This window comes from Zonotrichia leucophrys, chromosome 13 (genome assembly GCF_028769735.1).
Source record: "Zonotrichia leucophrys gambelii isolate GWCS_2022_RI chromosome 13, RI_Zleu_2.0, whole genome shotgun sequence".
In the NCBI taxonomy this organism is placed as follows: domain Eukaryota; kingdom Metazoa; phylum Chordata; class Aves; order Passeriformes; family Passerellidae; genus Zonotrichia; species Zonotrichia leucophrys.
Window position 1 is genome coordinate 1,649,165 of NC_088183.1, and position 18,130 is coordinate 1,667,294.

General features: G+C 61.0%; 1 protein-coding gene across 2 annotated transcripts in view; it reads right to left on the minus strand.

Annotated features, from left to right (window-relative positions):
• Positions 1-972: 972 nt before the first annotated feature.
• ABLIM3 (actin binding LIM protein family member 3) overlaps positions 973-18,130 on the minus strand; it is a 44,009-nt gene continuing 26,851 nt past the window's right edge. Inside the window, exons 2-23 of one of the 2 annotated variants that reach the window (XM_064724656.1) lie at positions 17,688-17,825; positions 14,447-14,630; positions 14,240-14,352; positions 12,068-12,194; positions 11,889-11,982; positions 11,469-11,556; positions 10,981-11,039; positions 10,688-10,759; positions 10,189-10,344; positions 9,503-9,532; positions 8,719-8,848; positions 7,680-7,778; positions 6,313-6,363; positions 4,961-5,095; positions 4,654-4,718; positions 4,240-4,387; positions 3,474-3,503; positions 3,051-3,109; positions 2,272-2,332; positions 2,089-2,096; positions 1,578-1,658; positions 1,058-1,227 (exon numbers count right to left, since the gene is read on the minus strand). In XM_064724656.1, the coding sequence (XP_064580726.1) occupies positions 1,114-1,227; positions 1,578-1,658; positions 2,089-2,096; positions 2,272-2,332; positions 3,051-3,109; positions 3,474-3,503; positions 4,240-4,387; positions 4,654-4,718; positions 4,961-5,095; positions 6,313-6,363; positions 7,680-7,778; positions 8,719-8,848; positions 9,503-9,532; positions 10,189-10,344; positions 10,688-10,759; positions 10,981-11,039; positions 11,469-11,556; positions 11,889-11,982; positions 12,068-12,194; positions 14,240-14,352; positions 14,447-14,630; positions 17,688-17,825 (2,042 nt within the window). In that variant the 3' untranslated portion in view covers positions 1,058-1,113. Of the gene's footprint in view, positions 1,228-1,577; positions 1,659-2,088; positions 2,097-2,271; positions 2,333-3,050; positions 3,110-3,473; positions 3,504-4,239; positions 4,388-4,653; positions 4,719-4,960; positions 5,096-6,312; positions 6,364-7,679; positions 7,779-8,718; positions 8,849-9,502; positions 9,533-10,188; positions 10,345-10,687; positions 10,760-10,980; positions 11,040-11,468; positions 11,557-11,888; positions 11,983-12,067; positions 12,195-14,239; positions 14,353-14,446; positions 14,631-17,687; positions 17,826-18,130 lie in introns of both variants that reach the window. The other variant, XM_064724655.1, reaches the window with a different exon arrangement.

An 18,130-nucleotide genomic window follows, 5' to 3' on the forward strand; every position in this document is an offset into this window, starting at 1 on the left:
GAATTCATCAGGGAATGATGGCACTTGTGATGTTCAGGAACACCCAGGAGAGGTCCAGCAGGGACCTGCATTTCCCATTCCTCTCCTCTTCCCCAGCTCCCAGCTGGAATATCCTGGGACACTCAGCCCTGGACAAACCTGAAGAGCAGCAGCAAACTGCACAAGGCAGGAGGTGGCTTTGCTGTCCCACTTGAGAAGGGCTGGGTTTGGGGATGGAAAGTGGCTGTTCTGGCACCTTGGGAGGATAAACTGGCTCTGGAGCAGCCCAGGCTTGGCAGGGAAAGGCACTCAGGTCCCCAGCACTTCTATCCCCTGCCCCAAACTTTGTATTTCAGATCCTGAAGTGCTCCCAGTGCTGGCATGTGAAGGCAGGGATGGATTTAAGGAGGCTGGAGTGAGATCCCACTTTCCTGCTGTATCCAGGGCCTTTTCCACCCCAACTCCACAGCCCAGCTGAGCAGGAGGGGATGGGACACCCCAGTGCAGCCCCCATCCCAAAGCCATGCTCTCTGGAAAATCCTCCCCTCGTGTCCCTTTGGAAACAGAAATATCAGGTGTGAATCCTCACCCTCCCCTCATGTCCCTGTGGAAACAGAAATATCAGGTGTGAATCCTCACCCTCCCCTCATGTCCCTGTGGAAATTTAAATATCAGGTGTGAATCCTCACCCTCCCCTTGTGTCCCTGTGGAAATTCAAATATCAGGTGTGAATCCTCACCCTCCCCTTGTGTCCCTTTGGAAACAGAAATATCAGGTGTGAATCCTCACCCTCCCCTCATGTCCCTGTGGAAATGTAAATATCAGGTGTGAATCCTCACCCTCCCCTTGTGTCCCTGTGGAAATTTAAATATCAGGTGTGAATCCTCACCCTCCCCTCATGTCCCTGTGGGGCAGCAGTGACAGAGACCAAAAGGAGAGCCCAGGGATCCCTACAGAACTAGAAAAGGAAAGGAAACACAGAGCACCAAAGGATCTGCAAGACTCCAATTCACTCTCAGGGGTGCAGGGAGGGCCCCAGTGGCCCGTGCAGCCCCCAGAATCATACAGAGCTGCCATATAGAGATCTCTCTATGTATATATTTATAGGTATGTATATATTTATAGTGCCCTGGCTCAGAACAGCCGGGCCTGCTTCTTCAGCTCGTTCCTCTTCCACAGCGCCAGGCGGTCGAACTCGGCCATGGTCATGCCGAAGATCTGGTAGAATTCCTCCTGGGACAGGTGTCTCTGGGGAGAAACAGGGGGCTGGGCCAGAGCTGGGCACCCGCCAGGGGCTCTGAGGGCATCCCCTGCCCGCTGGGACAGTGGGTGACACGAGGCCAGCACTGCTCCCCTGGGAATGGGGGGACCTGCCACTCTCCTGTGGCACAGGAGCCCTGTGACAGTGCCCTGCCACCCTCCTGCCCCTGCCAGAGGCACAGGGGACAGCTGTGCCTGGCCAGGGAGCAGCAGGAGCCCTGTGGCAGTGCCCTGGAGATGCTCCTCACACAGCCCCACACACCGCGTGCCAGGGCCACCCCCATGGGATCAGGTCCCTCTGTGCCCTGATTGTCCCCAGGGCCGAGGGCTCCTCTCACCTCCAACCGAGTCCTGTCCACGTCTTTGGGCAGCTGGTTCCTCCCCCTCGTCTTCACCAGGAGCAGCTCGTAGGGGTAAATCTGCACAGGGACAGGGACAGGGACACTGTGGGCACCCTCCTGCCCCCTGTATTTAACAGGGTTTGGGTGGCACAGCTGCCTCCATGGCCTGGGTGGGACAAGGAGAGGTGGGAGCTGCTCTCAGGGTGACTCTGATCCACCCTGGAGCTCCGTGGTGGCTCTGGAACAACAGCAGGAATGACCCAGGCAGGGGTGTGAGCAGCACAACCCCCTGCTCTGCTCCTCACCCAGGGGACAACTGTGCTCAGCAGCCCCTGGGGAGGGAAGGGGCTCTGGTGTGAGCCCCAGGGTGCTGGGATGGGGCTGCCAGGTCCAGGATGGAGCAGAACAAAGGCAGAGGGCTGAGCTTCCCTCTGCAGAGCCTGGGGACACACGGACACATCCCTGGGGCTCTGGCTGGTGGCCTCTCCTTGCAGCAGAAGGCTCTTACCTTGTACTCTGTGGGGAGAGCAGACAGACAGACAGACAGACAGACGTGAGCCCCAACTCTGCTGGCACCGCCCTGCCCCAGGGCTGCCTGGGGGGACCCCATCCCCCTGCAGAGCTGCCTGGAGGGGTTGGCAGCCCCTCAGCATGGGCAGCCCCTCAGGGTGTCCCCAGGATGTCCCCTCACCTCGCATGCCCCAGTTGACGGCGTTGGTGCTGTCGTAGTGGAACAGCTCCGCGCTGGGAGGCTGCAGAGGGATGGACAGACAGACAGAGGGGCTGTGAGAGGGAGGGAGGCTCCTCCAGACACCCCAGGGACACCTCCCACATCCCCAGGGGGGGACACCAGGGTCCCCACCCTGCAGCAGGGAAAGGGAGACACGGGGAGGTGAAGTGACCAGCCCAGAGCTCCTGATCCCAAACAACCCCAGGATACAAAGCAAAGCTCTCCTGCTGGAAAGCAGCACCAGCATCCCTCTGGATTTGCTCTGTGGGGGTTTCAGGGCAGACACTGCCTGGACAGGGCTCTTTGGACCCTATTTAATAAGGATTATTAATGGTAATAATCATTTTGGATTGGCACAGGGCAGCAGTGACAGCAGGGATGCAGAGGAGGGGGAAACAGGAGATCCCAGTGATGGAAAGGGAGCATGGGGGGCTTGGAGGAGCCTGGGACAATGGGGAAGCTTGGGAGAGGAGATTTGGGAATGCCTGGGAGATTGGGAAAGCCTGGGAGAAGAGATTTGGGAAAGCCTGGAAGAGGGAGGAATGCCTGGGAGATTGAGGAATGTCTTGGAGATTGGGAATTCTTGGGAGAAGGGGGAATGCCTGCCACAATGGGGAATGGCTGGCACAATGGGGAAGGCCTGGCACAAGGGGGAATGGCTGGCACAATGGGGAAGGCCTGGCACAAGGGGGAAAGCCTGGCACAATGGGGAAAGGCTGGCAGCAGCAGGAGGCACTCACCCTGTGCAGCCCGTTCCTCCTGTAGGCAGGGAGCGAGGCTGACTTTGAAATGAGGGGATCTGCAAAGAAGGCACCAATTCCATCAGGGAAAAAGCAGCAATGGCAGCCCAGGACAGCCCTCACCCTCTGCCCCTGTGCTCCCAGCTCTGTCTCCTCCCAGCTCCAGCTCATTTCCAGCCTGTGCTGATATTCCTCTCCCCAAAATCCCATTCCCATGGCACCCTCCCACCTCACCCTCCAGAGAAGCCATTCTCCTCTCCCAGCTCCCCCTCTCATCCTCTCTGCCCTGCTCCAGCTCTGTCCTAACCCAGCCTTTCAAGGGCTCCTGTTGGCTTCCCTTCTCCCCTCCCAGGTCCCAGCAGCGCCTCCAGCTCAGCTCTGGATCCCAGGAGGGGCTGGGGCGGGCTGGGCTCAGGCACTCACCGCTGTCAGCCAGGTAATGGGTGCGGGGAGCTGCAGGGAGAGCAGAGCTCTGTCAGGGCCCCATCCATGCACAGCTGCCCATCCCCAGCCCCACAGACCCTCCCTGGGGCTCCCTGGAGCTCATGAGGGGCTCCCTGAGCATCCCCAGCCTGCTCCACCAGGGTAGATGTGCCATGAGGAGGGAGAGCATGGAATGGGCAGTGCCAGCTGTGCTGCCAGGACAGCATGGAATGGGCAGGGCCAGCTGTGCTGCCAGGACAGCATGGAATGGGCAGTGCCAGCTGTGCTGCCAGGACAGCATGGAATGGGCAGGGCCAGCTGTGCTGCCAGGACAGCATGGAATGGGCAGTGCCAGCTGTGCTGCCAGGACAGCATGGAATGGGCAGTGCCAGCTGTGCTGCCAGGCTCTCAAGTGGCCCCAAAGGCAGGGCTGGGGGCCCTGGAGGCTCTGTCAGAAGAGCAGGGTGAGCGAGGCAGCCCTGGGGTGCCATCCCAGAGCAGGTGCCAGCACGTGGGCATGGCTGTGCTGCCAGACCCCCAAGGGACCCCTCAGCCATTCCAGGCTGCCCCTGGGCAATGCCCCATCCCAGCTGGGGCACAGGGCATGGATGGGGCCCTCCATAGAGGCAAAGAGCCCAGCTCCATGCCCAGCTCCATGCCCAGCACCCCTCATCAGCCCTTTCCTCATCCCATTCCTCCCTCTCCACCCCTCCCGAGGGGCTGGGGCTGTGGTGGGTGGGACAGAAGGACAGAGGGACAGCCTTACAGCCATTGAGGGAGCCCTCGTAGCCCACAGTGTGCAGGGCCTCCCTGCTGCTGGCCGAGCTGCGAGGGGGGGTCCAGGGGTCTGCGTAGGAGTTGGAGCGAGCCTTCATCTCCTCCCTCAGGATCAGCCTCCCGATGCCACTCTGGATCTGCCAGGGGGGAAAAGCCACCTGCCACCCTTGCTGTGCCTGCCCAGCCCGCCCTGGCACCCACAGGAGGGCACAGCATCCCCTGGCATGGGCTGGGCATCTCCTGGACAGGGGGATGCTGTCCCCTCCTTCAGAGCCTCTGATGAGGGTGGCCAGGAGGGGACAGATGGCCCAGGGCCATGGGGATGGTGGTGGCACCCTCTGGGGTGGCAGAGCCAGCTGGGGACAGTTGGGTGCTGGCTGTGCCCAGCAGGGCTGGCACTCACCTTGTGCATGCCCCGGTCGTACCCATCCTCCTCCCCACCTGAGGAGAACCTCCGGGCCCGGGGAGCTGCAGGGAGACACAGCAGGGGTCAGATGGGGACAAAAATGGACAGGCAGGGGGCAGACAGTCCCCGGCTCCATGGGGACAGTTGGCTCCTGGACACTCTTTGCGTTTTGGGGTCACCTTTGCAGGTATCTCAGCCCAATCCCACTTTTGTGTCCAGACCCAACTCAAAGCGGGGTTTCCTCCCAGAAAATGTGGAGCAGGAATGGGTTTCCCTTCCTCCCAGCCCAAGGGGGATTTGTTACCTTTGGGTGAGCCCTGGAAGGACCAGTACTCGGACTCAGAGTGGTAGTAGGGGTCAGGGGAGTAGGCAGGGCTGTACTTGGATGACTGAGCGATGTCCTCGCTGGTTTTGCTCTTGGTGGCTGCAGAGGGGGTGTCTGCAGAAGGAGAGGGCAGAGCCAGGGTGAGGATCCCCAAAGCAAGGCAGATCCTCTTCCCTCCCCAAGACTGCCAGGGATTTGTGTCTGGGCACGGAGCAGAGCTGGGAATTATCAGTTTTCCAACTGCTGAGGCAGACAGAGGGGACAGTGACAAGCAGGGGATGTCACTGGTGTGGCTGGGAAGGGACCCAAATGGCTGAGAGCCCACGGCACCACAAGTGCTGTGTCCTGCACCGTGCTCATCCCGTCCCAGCAGTGCCACCAGGCTGTGCTGTGCTGTCCCCAGGAGGTGACAGAGGGGAAGGAGGAAGGCTCAGCCCCAGCAGGGACAGGTGGCAGCAGAAGGGCTCTGGCAGGGCTGGCTCCTCATGGCAGGGACACACAGGTGCTCAGGCTGGGGACAGAGCCTCGATAGCACACGGGGGAGCCCAGGGGGGAGCTCTGCTGCACCAGAGGCCGGGAGGGTGACAGGGGAAGGAGCAGCAGGGCCAGGAGGTGGCAGAGCCTGGCAGGCACAGGGGACCCAGCAGTACTTACAGCAGCAGGAGCAGGCAGCAGCAGGCAGTGGGAGATGGCAGGAGGGAGGGGAGAGCAGGGAGAGACAGGAGACAGACACAGTTACTGCCCAGGGGAGCTGCTGTCCCTCCGTGAGCAGGAGCAGGAGGGGACAGAGCCAGCCAGCCCCTCTGAGAGCCACCAAGCCCCAAGGGCCACCCAAACACCAAGAGCCACCCTACACTGAGGGCCACCAAGAACTGAGAGCCACCCAAACACCAAGAACCACCAAACACTGGGGGCTATCAAGCACCAAGGGTCACCAAGCACCCTCCCCAACCTGCAACACCCCCAGGCCTGTTTCACTCTGGAGCAGCCGCCCACAATGGGCTGCATTTTCTCCAGGGCTGCATTTTCAACTGCAAATTGCTTTTTTCATCCCTTTTCCGAGGCTGCTCTGACTCCCTTACCCACCAAGGCCCTGCTCCCCCTGCCACAGCCATCCCTGGTGTCACTGGGGCCTTTGCTGGAACCCTCACCACAGGGACACTCCAAAGCCACAGCTGTGATCCCTCCCTGCTGCCCAGAGCAGGAGCATCCCACCAGAGCCCACCCTAAACCCTGATGCCTGCCCCATCTCCCACCCACTCCTGAGCACACCAGTCCCCTCCCCGGGGTGACACGGGGACAGGGACAGACAGACAGACAGACAGACGTACCGTGCCGCTTGTAGATGGGCGGCTTCCTGTAGATGTTGCTCTCGCCAGCAGCTGATGGGACAAGAGAGAGAGAAAGGGAAGAAAGAAGGGAGAGAGGGCGGTGAGTGTGAGTGTGCTGAGAGCGCACAGGACACGGGTCCTGCCGGTGCCACCACCCTCAGGTCACGGTTCCATCACGGAGCCACCCCCGGGCCCTCCGTGTACTGGGAGTGACCCGGGAGGGCCCAGAGAGGGATCCAGGGAGGCTCCGTGAGGGATCCTGGAGTGCCCCAGGAGAGATCCGGGAAGGCCCCGGGAAGGCCCCGGAAGGCTCCAGGAGGGATCCGGGAATGCCCCGGGAGGGCCCAAGGAGGGATCCGGGAGTGTCCGGGAGGGCCCCGGGCCGGCAGCCCTGGCACGGAGCGCGGTCCCGGCTGCCCAGCAGTGCCAGGACATGCAGCGAGCACCCAGCCACAGCATGCACCGGGGGCAGGGGCACAGCCTGGCAGCCGGGCACCGTTCTGGGGGTGCCAGCACCGCCTGCGAGCTACCTGGGGCGAGCCAGCATCAGCCAAAGCCTCTTTGCGCAGCACAGAGAGAGAAAAGAGCGAGTCGGGAGGGAAAGCGAGCTGGAGCAGGGAGGGGGCCATCCATAAACACCGCAGGGATGGGGTGGGCAGGGATGGGATGAGCAGGGCAAGGATGGGAGCAGAGCTGGAGGAGCCTCCGGGTGTGCTCAGGGCATCGGTGATGCCTCGGGGAGGGTGCCAGGCTCTCGGGGCACGGGGAGATGCCCCAGCTGGGTGGCCGGTGCGGGTTCTGACCCTGCCGAGTCTGCCTGCTTCCCAACCCCCTGTCCCTTCCTGCCCCGTCCCCGTGGGCTGTGCGTGGCCGGGGCGGGGTGGCCCTTACCTGGTGGCCCCCTGCAATCCCTGCAGAAGGGGAGCAGGCATCTGGCAAGCCCAGCGCACGCTGGGGGGAGGGAGCGGCGGGCCCTAGGGGGGTATAAAATAGTCATCTGTAGCGGAGGGCTGTGCAAACGCCTCGGGGAGACAGGCTGTGACCCTGGGGGAGGCAGGGATGGGGACAGGATCTCACCAGGACACTCATCTCGGTGTGGGGAACAGTGGAGGGAGGGCAGGGAGGAGGAGGAAGAAGAGGGATGCTGCAAGGATCGAGCAGGCTCCGGGCGGCTCTGGGACCTCCGGGTGGTGATGGGGAGGAGGAGGAGGAGGAGGGTTCAAGGTCCTGTTTATGGATGGCCTCTCCCAGGGGTAGATCCTGGCTCTAGGCAGGCGGCGGAGCTGGGCATGCGACACAGCGGGCACGGCACATGCGGGCATGCCACGGACACGGCTCCCCGGGCAGCGGCGCGCTCCGGAGCCTACCTGGGATGTGGAAATGCTTGGGCGCTTGGTATGAGGTTGGAGTGGAGGACCTCACATCTAACTGGCTATAGTAGGGGGAGCTGCGCCCGCTCTCGGTGCCTGCGCGGGGCCCAGCAGAAGCAGCCGTGAGTGACCGAGAGAGAGAACAAGAGGCAGAAGAAAATGAGTGTTAAATGCGGCGGTGTTAGAGCAGCGGCGGTGAGCCGGGTGAGTGGCAGCGACGGGGATCTGCGGTCCGGGAGCGGCGCTGATGGAGCGGGGCACTTCCCGCATCGCCGGGATGCAGAGCACAGCCCGGAGCGGGGCTGGGAAAAGCCGAGCGGGCTGCAGAGGCACTGAGGAGCCCCTGGCCGTGCAGGGGGCTCTCGGTGAGCTCAGAGTGTTCTGGTCCTTCATCTGCAGCTCCAAAGGACGGGAGACACGGCCCAGGCATGCTCTGCTCCCTGCCGTGCTCCGTGTGCGTGTGCAAGGAGCTCTCTGGGCATAAGCATCTCTTGCACACCTCTCCCAGAGCCGCCCGGGCAGCCGAGGGGTCTGCACCAGAGCTGGACCCCGTCCTGCCTGAGCCCCAAATTCCCCTTGGCCTCTCCTTGCTGCTCAGAAGAGTTTGGAGAACAGAGGATGTGCAGAGCTGGGCATTGCTCCCATCATGGGCCAGCCTGGGCCTCCTGCTGCTGGCCAGATGAGAAAACACAGAAATCCCAGAGATTTTTGTGCATGTGCAAGAAGCTCCCCGGGCACAAACACCTCCTGCACACCACTCCCAGAGCCACCAGGGCAGCCGAGGGGTCTTCACCAGAGCTGGAGGTCTCATGCCTCCCACCCCATCCTGCCAGCCCCAAATTCCCCTTGGCTTGCCCCAAATTCTCCTTGCTGCTCACAGGAGTTTGGAGAACAGAGGATGGGCACCACTGCTCCCACCATTGGCCACCCCAGGCCGCCTGCTGCTGGCCAGATGAGAAAGCACAGAAAGAAATCCCAGCGATGTTTTTGCGATCCTCTCTCCCCCTGGCGGTGGGGCCGCAGCCCAGATCCTCACCTGAGCGGTAGAAGTGGTGGGGGGACCTGGGCATGGTGGGGGACATGCCCTGGCGGCTGTAGGTGGGGGAGTCGATGTAGCCGGGGCTGGAGGCTCGCCTCTGCCGCGGGTCAAAGCTCTCGTAGATGTCCTGGCGTGGGGAAGGTGTGGGGAGCGGGGTTAGACTGGCATGGGGGTGTCCCATGGTGGGTCCCTGCCTGGGGGTGCCCTGTGTGTGACACTGGCACTGGCTCTGAGTGTCCCCAGCCTGGGGGTGCCCTGTGTGTGACACTGGCAGTGGCTCTGAGTGTCCCCAGCCCGGGGGTGCCCTGTGTGTGACACTGGCAGTGGCTCTGAGTGTCCCCAGCCTGGGGGTGCCCTGTGTGTGACACTGGCACTGGCTCTGAGTGTCCCCAGCCCGGGGGTGCTCTGTGTGTGACACTGGCTCTGAGTGTCCCCTGAGGCTGGAGGGGTCCCCAGCCTGCCCTGCCAAGGCACAGGCAGCACAGCCCAGGTGTGGGAGCAGGTGACAGAGGTTTTTTGCCTGGAGATTGTCCCCTCCCCTTGAATTTGTCCCCAGTCACTGGGGCTGCCTCCACGGGGCAGAAGCTGCACCCTGGGGCCATTCTGCCAGGGAGGGCTTTCACCCTGCTCTCTTGGGGCCTGACAGATACAACAGCAGCCCTCTCCCATCTCCCCACACCCTGGGACAGCCACCAGCCCAGGGGGACGAGCAGCAGAGGCTCAGGGCAGAGGGATATCCTGGGGCAGCAGGTGACAGAGCCAGTGCCCACAGGGACATTACCTGTGAGTATGGGGAGAGGGTCCCCAGGGACTGCAGGCAGCAGGAGGCAAAGTGAGGAGGAAAGCAGAGAGAGAGAGAGAGAGAGAGACAGCACATGGTTAGGAGGACAGGGACAGACTGGGCTCCCACAGCAGCTGGATTGCCTGGGGTACACTGGGGGTGCAGCCAGAGCTGAACTGGGCAGGGAGAGGAACTGGCAGGAGCAATCAGCAGCTCTCAGACACCTCTGTGGAGAGGGGGAGGCACACAGGGCCATGGCCACACTGCCTGCACCATCCTGGTGGGCTGCAGGACACCAGGCTTGTGGCAGAACCTCGGGGTGGGCATGGGAGAGGGGCTGCTGCCAAATCCTCTGCAGGTGCTGCTGCCACCAAATCCTCTTCCAGCATCACTTTGGGTGTTCCAGAGGTGCCCCAGAGGTGCTGCAGGCAGGATTGCCTGCCAGGGCCATGCCCAGGTCTGTGAGGGTGCATTCCCTGCCCATCACTCCTCTCACACAGCCCTGAGCTCACTGGGATCTCTGACTACAGCAGCATCACTTCACCTCCATCACTGACCCTCCCCAAGGCCCTGCCCCACTCCTGCCTCCCTGCACGGCTCCCCCTGGCATGGAGGAGCCCCCCAGAGCTGTGCCCAGCCTGCAGGGCTCCTGCAGCCTCAGTTCCTCCCCACAGCTCTATCAGTACCTCCCCATAGCTATATCTCTCCAGCGTCTCGTCCGACGTGTATCTGTGATAGGGCTCGTAGGAAATGAGGTCGGGACGCTGCACCTCATAGATGGCTTTAATCTTGGGAAGAGCTGCCAGGTCTTTGTAATTAAGGATCTCATTATCCACTTTAGCCTGGGGAGAGGGAGAGACAGACACGGAGATGGAAAGGAGGAGGAGCAGAGAAGGGAGGGGAGGCTGGAGCACAGTGTGGAGCCAGCACAGGGCAGACAGAGCTCAGTGCCAGCCCAGCAGCAGGGAGAGGGCAGAGGAGAGGCCTGAGAGGCAGCAGGGGAGGGCAGAGGAGCTGGGAGGGCAGGGCTGTGCCCCTGAGTGCCCCCGAGCTGTGCCATGGCACTGGTGGCACAGCGTGCTGCAGGGACAGGGGGATTTGTCCGTGCTGTCCCCAAATTCTGGGCTTGTCCCACTGAAGAGCAGCTGCTGCTGCCACCCCTGGCGAGGGGCAGGCTGGACTTACACAGATGACACGGTTGGGGGAGCCAATGCTGGAGCCAGGGGGTGAGATGGAGGTTTCTGACGTCCTTCTGTGCTGTGGAGGCACAAACGGGGAGGGCAGGTGAGGGCAGGGAAGGAGAGATTGCTGGCTTGGGGCTGAATGTCACTGTCACAGCCCCAGCCATGGCAACCCACCATCCTCTGGGCAGCCTCAGGAAGCCACCCCAGCTGTGGGCACTGCCAGAACAGTCCAGCTCCAGCTGGGACACAGGACAATGGCACCTGGGATGTGCCACCCCTCACCCTGGTGCCTACCTTCAGCTTCTTCTCTGCTCTGGCTGCCTGCTTGCAGATGGGGTGCCACACCTCAGAGCCTGCAGGGCAGCAAAGGGACAGTGCTCACACACTGTCACCCTGGTCCCCCTGCCACGTCTCTGCCACCTCCAGCAGTGCCATGGGAATGAGTGTCTGTGACAGGGAATGGAGCAGGGCAGGGCCAAACCTCAGCTGGGACAGCAAACTCGGGTGGATTTGGGGCAGCTCAACCAGTTGCTGCTGGTTAAACTGGGGTGACACCGAGCTGGGGACACCACAACACCCCCACGTTTGGGCTCAGTGAGTAGAGATTGGGCTGTGCCCAGGTGTGCAGGGAGGGGAGGAGTTCCCAGCTCAGGGCCAGGGCTCATGGAGAGCAGGGATTTGTGCACACAGCAGCTGGAGAGCTGTGGGAGGGGATCCCTGGCACTGCACACACAGAGACTCTTGCCAGGAGGTGCCAGGAGAACCCAAACCCCCCACGTTACCTGTCAGGTACATCTCCTCTCCCTCTGTGAACATCTGGTGGCAGCGCACACATCTGGCACAGGTGGGGTGGTAGTGCTTCCCTCCTGCCTGTGAGGGGAGCAGAGAGGAGCCCTGAGCCAGGCAGGACACGCTGGCCTGGCCCTGTCCCCTGGCCTGAGTGACCCTGCCACCCTCACTGCTGCCCACAGGGACCAGTGAGCAAACTGGGGTGGCCCTGGAGGCCTCCACGTCCCATGGAGAAACCAGAGACGGCTTCATCCCCACTGGAAACTTGCAGGACCTTCTGCTCTCCTCAAAACCTCCCACAGCAAGCAGAGTCAGGGGTCCCAGAGCAGCAGGGCACACACCTCCAGGGCCTGGCACTCACTCACCTCCAGGGCCTGGCACTCACTCACCTCCAGGGCCTGGCACTCACTCACCTCCAGGACACGGCCGCTGATGTAGCGGTCGCAGGTCTCGCACTTGATGCCGAACTGGGCGTGGTAGTCGGACTCGCAGTAGGGGATGCCATCCCTGGGGAGAGGCACAGAGGGGTGGGTGGGTGCCAGGTGAGTGCCAGGGAGTGCCAGGCCGGCCCCAGCCCCCAGGTGGCACTCACTTGCTGATGTACTCGCCGGTGAGGATGACCCCGCACGTTTGGCACTTGAAGCAGCTGACGTGCCACTGCTTCTCCAGGGCCAGCAGGGACTGGCCCTGCTTGATCTCCTCCTTGCAGCCAGCGCAGTCTGGGGGGACAGGAGGGGATGTGGGCACAGCAGGGACACCCCCAGCTGCTGTGTGACAGCCCTGGCACTGCCCTCGCCCCCAGGGGAAAGCCCTGCCCCAAAGGGTGAGCCAGGGATGATGCTGTGTCACTGTCATATTTTCTGAAAAATCCCTTTGCCCAGGATTTTCTCCCGGGAAGCCGAGAAGCCTCAGAGAAAACTGAAAACAATAATTATCTGATTTGCTTCTCCTGTGTTTTGCTGGTCCAGCTGTGTCGGGACTCTGGAAGGAGTCATGAGTTTCCATTAGTATCTCAGCCTTCTGTGTGTATCCTTTCTCCATTCTTTAGTATAGTTTAATATATATACAATAAATTATAATAAATTATAATAAATTAGCCTTCTAAGAACATGGAGTCAGATTACTTCCTTCCTCCTCTGTCTGGGTAACCCCAAAAACACCACAATGCTGTTACAAACACCCTGCTTCTGAGGCAGCCTCGTGGGGACCATTTCACTGTGGATTTCTGTCACCTCTGCTGGTCCCCAGCACAGGAAATGTGGGACCTCAGAGGTACCTCTGGCACCCAGCCACAGCCCTGGGCTTCCCTCGGGGTGCCCAGTCTGAGCCAGGCCAGCTGGACATCAGGAACAAACTCTTATGTGAACCAGCACCTGGGCACTGGAATGGTCAGGAGGGGCTGGGTCACTGTCCCTGCTGGGTTTCACAGCCTGGATCTGGCACCCAGTGCCAGCATTGAGCTGAGGAGGAGCTGCTGTGTCACAGCTTGGACTCGATGACCTCAGGGTGTTTTCCAGGCAGTTTCACTCTGTGCTGGGCTGTGGGAGGGCCCCGTGGGCTGGCAGGTGCCCAAGGGTGAAGCGTCCGGCAGAGGAAGGGCTGTGCTGTCCGCTCGCGTCCGGCCCCGCTCCGGCCTCCCTTCCCTTCCTCCCCTGGCTCCCGGCAGGAAGCACACGGGCCTGGAGCCCTGACCTTGATTCCTCCTTGTCCTCCCCTTCCCTGGGCTCCAGCGCTGTCTGGAGGGGGTTTCGTTTAACCCCGTCCCTGCCACGGGGAAGCAGGAGCAGCCAGCCCAGCCCAGCCCAGCCTGCTCTGTCCCAAATCCCTGCCTGGAACATTTCAGAGCCCTGCACAAAGGCAGGATCTGCTCCCTCCTCCGGGTCCTGCAGGGCAGGGGCTGCAGGGAGAGGCTGCTCCTGGGGATGCCTTCGCTGTGGAATGCAGCACAGCTCCCTGCCACCCTGCTGGTGGCACTGCCAGGGCCACCAGGGCCACCGGGGACAGCTCTGTGTGCCTGCAGCTGCCGTGAATAGGGCATGGTGTCCTCAGGTAACCCCGCTACAGGGCCGGGAAGGGGATGGGGAGGGAGAGGAAGGTGGGAGGGAGGCAGAGCCTGGCCTGAAGATGAGGGAATTCCTGTCCTTTGGCTCAGCCCAACCCTGCCACGTCCCCTCCATCGACTCACAGGGGGTCCATCAGCACCAACCCCGCCACCAGAAGTGTCACCATGGTGGCTGGGTGACAAGGAACATGGGTGACACCCAGTCCTGGCTGCAGTGTCAGGCACTGAGCTCCAGGGCAGGAAGGGAAGGTCCTCCCAAGCTGGGGTCAAAAGCAAGGCCAAACCCACCCTAAAGAGCTTGTCCATCACTCCAGATCACTTTTAGGGGATCTCTGGGGTTCACCAGGGCAAGGGGATGAGCAGAAAAACCCTTTCAGTGCTGGCAGACCCAGCAAGGAACACCAGTGCTGTGACAGCCCCAGGAGCATTCCCAGGACAGCCCCTTGGAGCAGCTTGGACACAGCTCCAGAACCTCCCCATGGGCTCTGCCAGGGTGGTGGCACCTGCCCAGGTCACCAGCAGGCCAGGGGAGTTCCCAAAACCGCTGCAATCCTGGGTGGAGCTGCAGGACTGCCCCGTCCTTCCTCCCACCCCTTGGTGGCACCCTGGCTCTGCAGGGCTGCAGGGTGACCCTGAACCCGCCCTGTCACCCCTGCAGGGACACGTGGCCCCTCTGTGTGCACCCAGCACAGCACAACTTACGGCTGGGCCCGTGGATCTTGATGGGCTTGGTGCTGAGCAGGGCGTGGGAGCAGTTCTGGCACACGCAGTCCTTCCCGCTGAACGTCACCTTGTCCCCGATGGGGAACGGCTTCCTGCGGCCAGGGACACGTGGGGAGGGGTCAGCAGGGACCCCCGGGGCTGCTCCTGCCCTGGGGCCTCTCAGAGGGGCCAGCAGCCAGCACTGACCTGCAGGTGCTGCAGACAAAGCACTTGGGGTGGTAGGTCCTGCCCAGGGCTGAGATGACCTCGCCGGTGATGAAGTCCCCACAGCTGTCGCAGCGGGTCCCGTAGAGCTGCTGGTAGTCCTGGGTGCAGATGTACTCCTGGTTCTTGAAGAAGAAACCTGACTGGGCCAGGTCACAGCCACACACTGGGGAGAGGACACGCAGCCATCAGGGTGGGTCCTTCTCTGGTCACCTGCAGGCATCTCCCAGGGTTTCCCCTCTCCTGCAGGTATCTCTGAGGGTTTCCTATGTCCCAGGGTTCCTCCAGCCTCCTGCAGGCATCTCCCAAGGTTTCCCCTCTCCTGGAGGTGTTTATCTCCCCGGTTTTCCCTCACCTCCTGCAGGCATCTATCTCCAAGGGCTTCCCGCTCCTCCTGCAGGCATCTCTGAGGGTTTCCCTTGCCTCCTGCAGGTATCTATCTCCAAGGGTTTCTCCAACCTCCTGCAGGCATCTCTGAGGGTTTCCCTTGCCTCTTGAAGGCATCTATCTCTGAGGGTTTCTCCAGCTTCCTTCAGGTATCTTCCAGGGTTTCCCATCTCCAAGGGTTTCTCCAGCCACCTGCACGCATCTCCCAGGGTTTCCCTTTCCTCCTGCAGGCATCTATCTCCGAGGGTTTCCCATCTCCCAGAGTTTCCCTTGCCTCCCGCAGGTATCTCCGAGGGTTTCCCTGGCCAGCCGGGCTCTGGGCTCTCCCAGCAGATGTCAGTGTCGGGCTGTGGGATGGGGCCGCTCCCGCAGCCGGCAGGAGCCCCCGCACTGCAGCGCTCCTGCAGCACGCACGGACACGGGCACAGCCTGGGCATCCCCTCCCAACCTGGCTCAGCCCCTCCGAGGGGTGAGGAAGATGAGGGCAGGGCTGGGGACAGCTGGGGAGCGGTGTTGTCCCTGCCAGCCCCGTGCTGAGCCACCTGCAGTGCCACGGAGCCCTGCCCTGACGGGAGCAGCTCCTGGCAGCACTCGGAGCTCTCCCTGCTCGTTTCTCCACGTGTCCGGCCCTGCTGTGGGGAGCGTGGGTGGTGCACAGCCCATCACAGGAATCCGAGCAGACGTGGCCAGCCCTGGCCTCAGCATCATCTCCCTCCTTCCCACCCACGGCCTCTGCAGCCTGAGGGACCTGCAGGGCAGCACAGCCTGGCACTGGGCTGGCACAGGGTGGGCACCGTGCCCAGCCCATCCTGCAGGGTGGCAGGGTGGGGAGGGACCACAGAGTGACTGGGCACCGCTGGCACAGCCCATCTTGGTCTGGGTTTGTCCCCTTGGGATGGGGAGGGGACCCCAGAGTGACTGGGCACTGCTGGCACAGCCCACCTTGGTCTGGGTTTGTCCCTCAGCCCCTCTGTCCTGTCCCTGGTGGCAGGGGACAGCTGGAGCTGCAGGGCACAGGGAGCAGCTCCTGCCCTGGGCATCCCCTGGCCCAGCTGCTCCCTGGGGCTGGGTGTCACAGACATCTTTTATGAAAAATCCTTTCTTTATGATTTTTCTTCCTGAGAAGCTGAGAAGCCTCAGGAACAAAATGTAAACATTGATTATCTGCTGCTGTGGAATGCAACAGGTGCATCTGTGATTGATCCATGTTGGATGTTTGTAATTAATGGCCAATCACAGCCCAGCTGTCTCAGACAGAGAGTCCCAGGCACTTTGTGATCATTCTTTGCTATTCTATTCTTAGCCAGCCTTCTGATGAAACCTTTTCTTCTATTCTTTTAGTATAGTTTTAATGTAATATATATCATAAAAAAATAAATTAAACCTTCTGAAACATGGAGTCAGATCCTCATCTCTTCCCTCATCCTCAGACCCCTGTGAACACCGTCACAGCTGGGGTACCCAGCAGGGAATTTGGGTGTCCCAAACACCCTGTCAGCAATGCAGAGACAGGCCAGCAATGCAGGGACAGCATCAGGAAGCAAATGCAATGTAAAGGGAGGCTGCTGTGTGCCCTGTTTGCTGTGGAACAGCACACCCCTGGCTCAGTCCTGTGCCAGCTCAGCGGGGCTGGAGCCAGCCAGAGGTGGCAGGAGGTGAGAGCTGCGAGGGAAGGTGAGACAGGAGGATTTCCTCTCATTATTTATTCCCTTTCACTTGGAAATCGGGCAGTGAGCTCTGCCAGGCTCTCCCTGCTGGCTCCTGCTCCCTTTGAAGCTGTCTGAGCTCTTTGTCTGGATGCTCAGCTCCTGCTGGAGCCTCCAGGCCGGGCTGGGGAAGGGCAGCGAGCTCAGCACGGGGCCCTGCAGGTGCAAGGCAGCCCTGAGGGCATCCCAGGACAGATCCCAGTCCCAAAAACCTGGGGTGCAGCAGGGTGGGGACAGTGTGACCTGCAGCCAACCCCTCTGCTCTGGCAAGAGGGTGGCCAGGGGGATGGGATCATGCTTGGCACAGGGAGCTTGGAAGAGGCTTTAAAGAGCCCTGGAATGGGGAATTTTACAGCCATGGAGCCGGCTGAGAGCAGCTGCTGCCATAAAGGAGCTGAGCAGCAGCAGCTCTGCACCATGAGCTTTACAGCCCTGCAGCTCAGCAGCATCCAAAGAACCTCTGCTGCACTCCTGCCAGCCCTGGGGGCACCAGGTCAGCTGCAGGCCATGGGCAGGTGGCAGGGATGTCACAGGGATGTCACAGGGATGTGTCACCCAGCCTCAGCTCTGCTCTGGGCATCTCCCCCACCTGGCACTGCCTCATCTCCCTGCTCCTCCTCTGCCGCAGACATCTTTTATGGAAAATCCTTTCCTTAGGATTTTTCCTCCTGAGAAGCTGAGAGGCCTCAGGAACAAAATGTAAACATTGATTATCTGCTGCTGTGGAATGCAACAGGTGCATCTGTGATTGGTCATATAGAGTTGTTTCTAATTAATGCCCAATCACAGTCAGCTGGCTTAGGCTCTCTGTCTGGGACAGAAGCTTTTGTTATCATTCTTTCCTGTTCTTAGCTTAGCTAGCTTTCTGATGGAATCTTTTCTTCTATTCTTTCAGTATAGTTTGAATGTAATATCTATCATAAAATAACAAATCAAGTCTTCTGAAACATGGAGTCAGATCTTCATGTCTTCCCTCAACATGTGAACACCGTGACACTCCTCCTGCTCTGGGAGCAGCTGAAGGACACAGTGACCCCCCCAGACACAGATGGGCATGTTTGGGACCTACAGGTCTGTCCTGGGGCTGTGGGACAGCCTGGCCAGGAGCTTTTTGGGGGCCCTGGTCCTACCTTGGCAGGTGAAGCAGCGGATGTGGAAGTGGTTGCTCTGCACGCGCACGACCTCGCCCTTGCAGGTGTCCCCGCAGCGGTAGCACTGGATGGCAGAGGAGCTGCTCCCGGAGCTGTAGGGGCTCTGCTGGTAGGGAACTGCAGGAGGAGAGAGGGGAAGGCTCTGTTAGGATGTGGGACATGGCCGGGTGTCACTGCACTGAGCTCAGCCTGGCTGTGACAGGGCCAGCACTGAGGGACAGCACCCAGCGATGTCACTGTCACATTTTCTGAAAAATCCCTTCGCCAGGATTTTCTCCTGGGAAACTGAGAAACCTCAAAGACAAATGAAAACAATAATTATCTGATTTGCTTCTCCTGTGTTTTGCTCCTTTGGAATGTGTTTGGACATTGTTTACCCACAGGTGATTGTTCATTGGTTTAATGTGAATTGTTTTGACTTA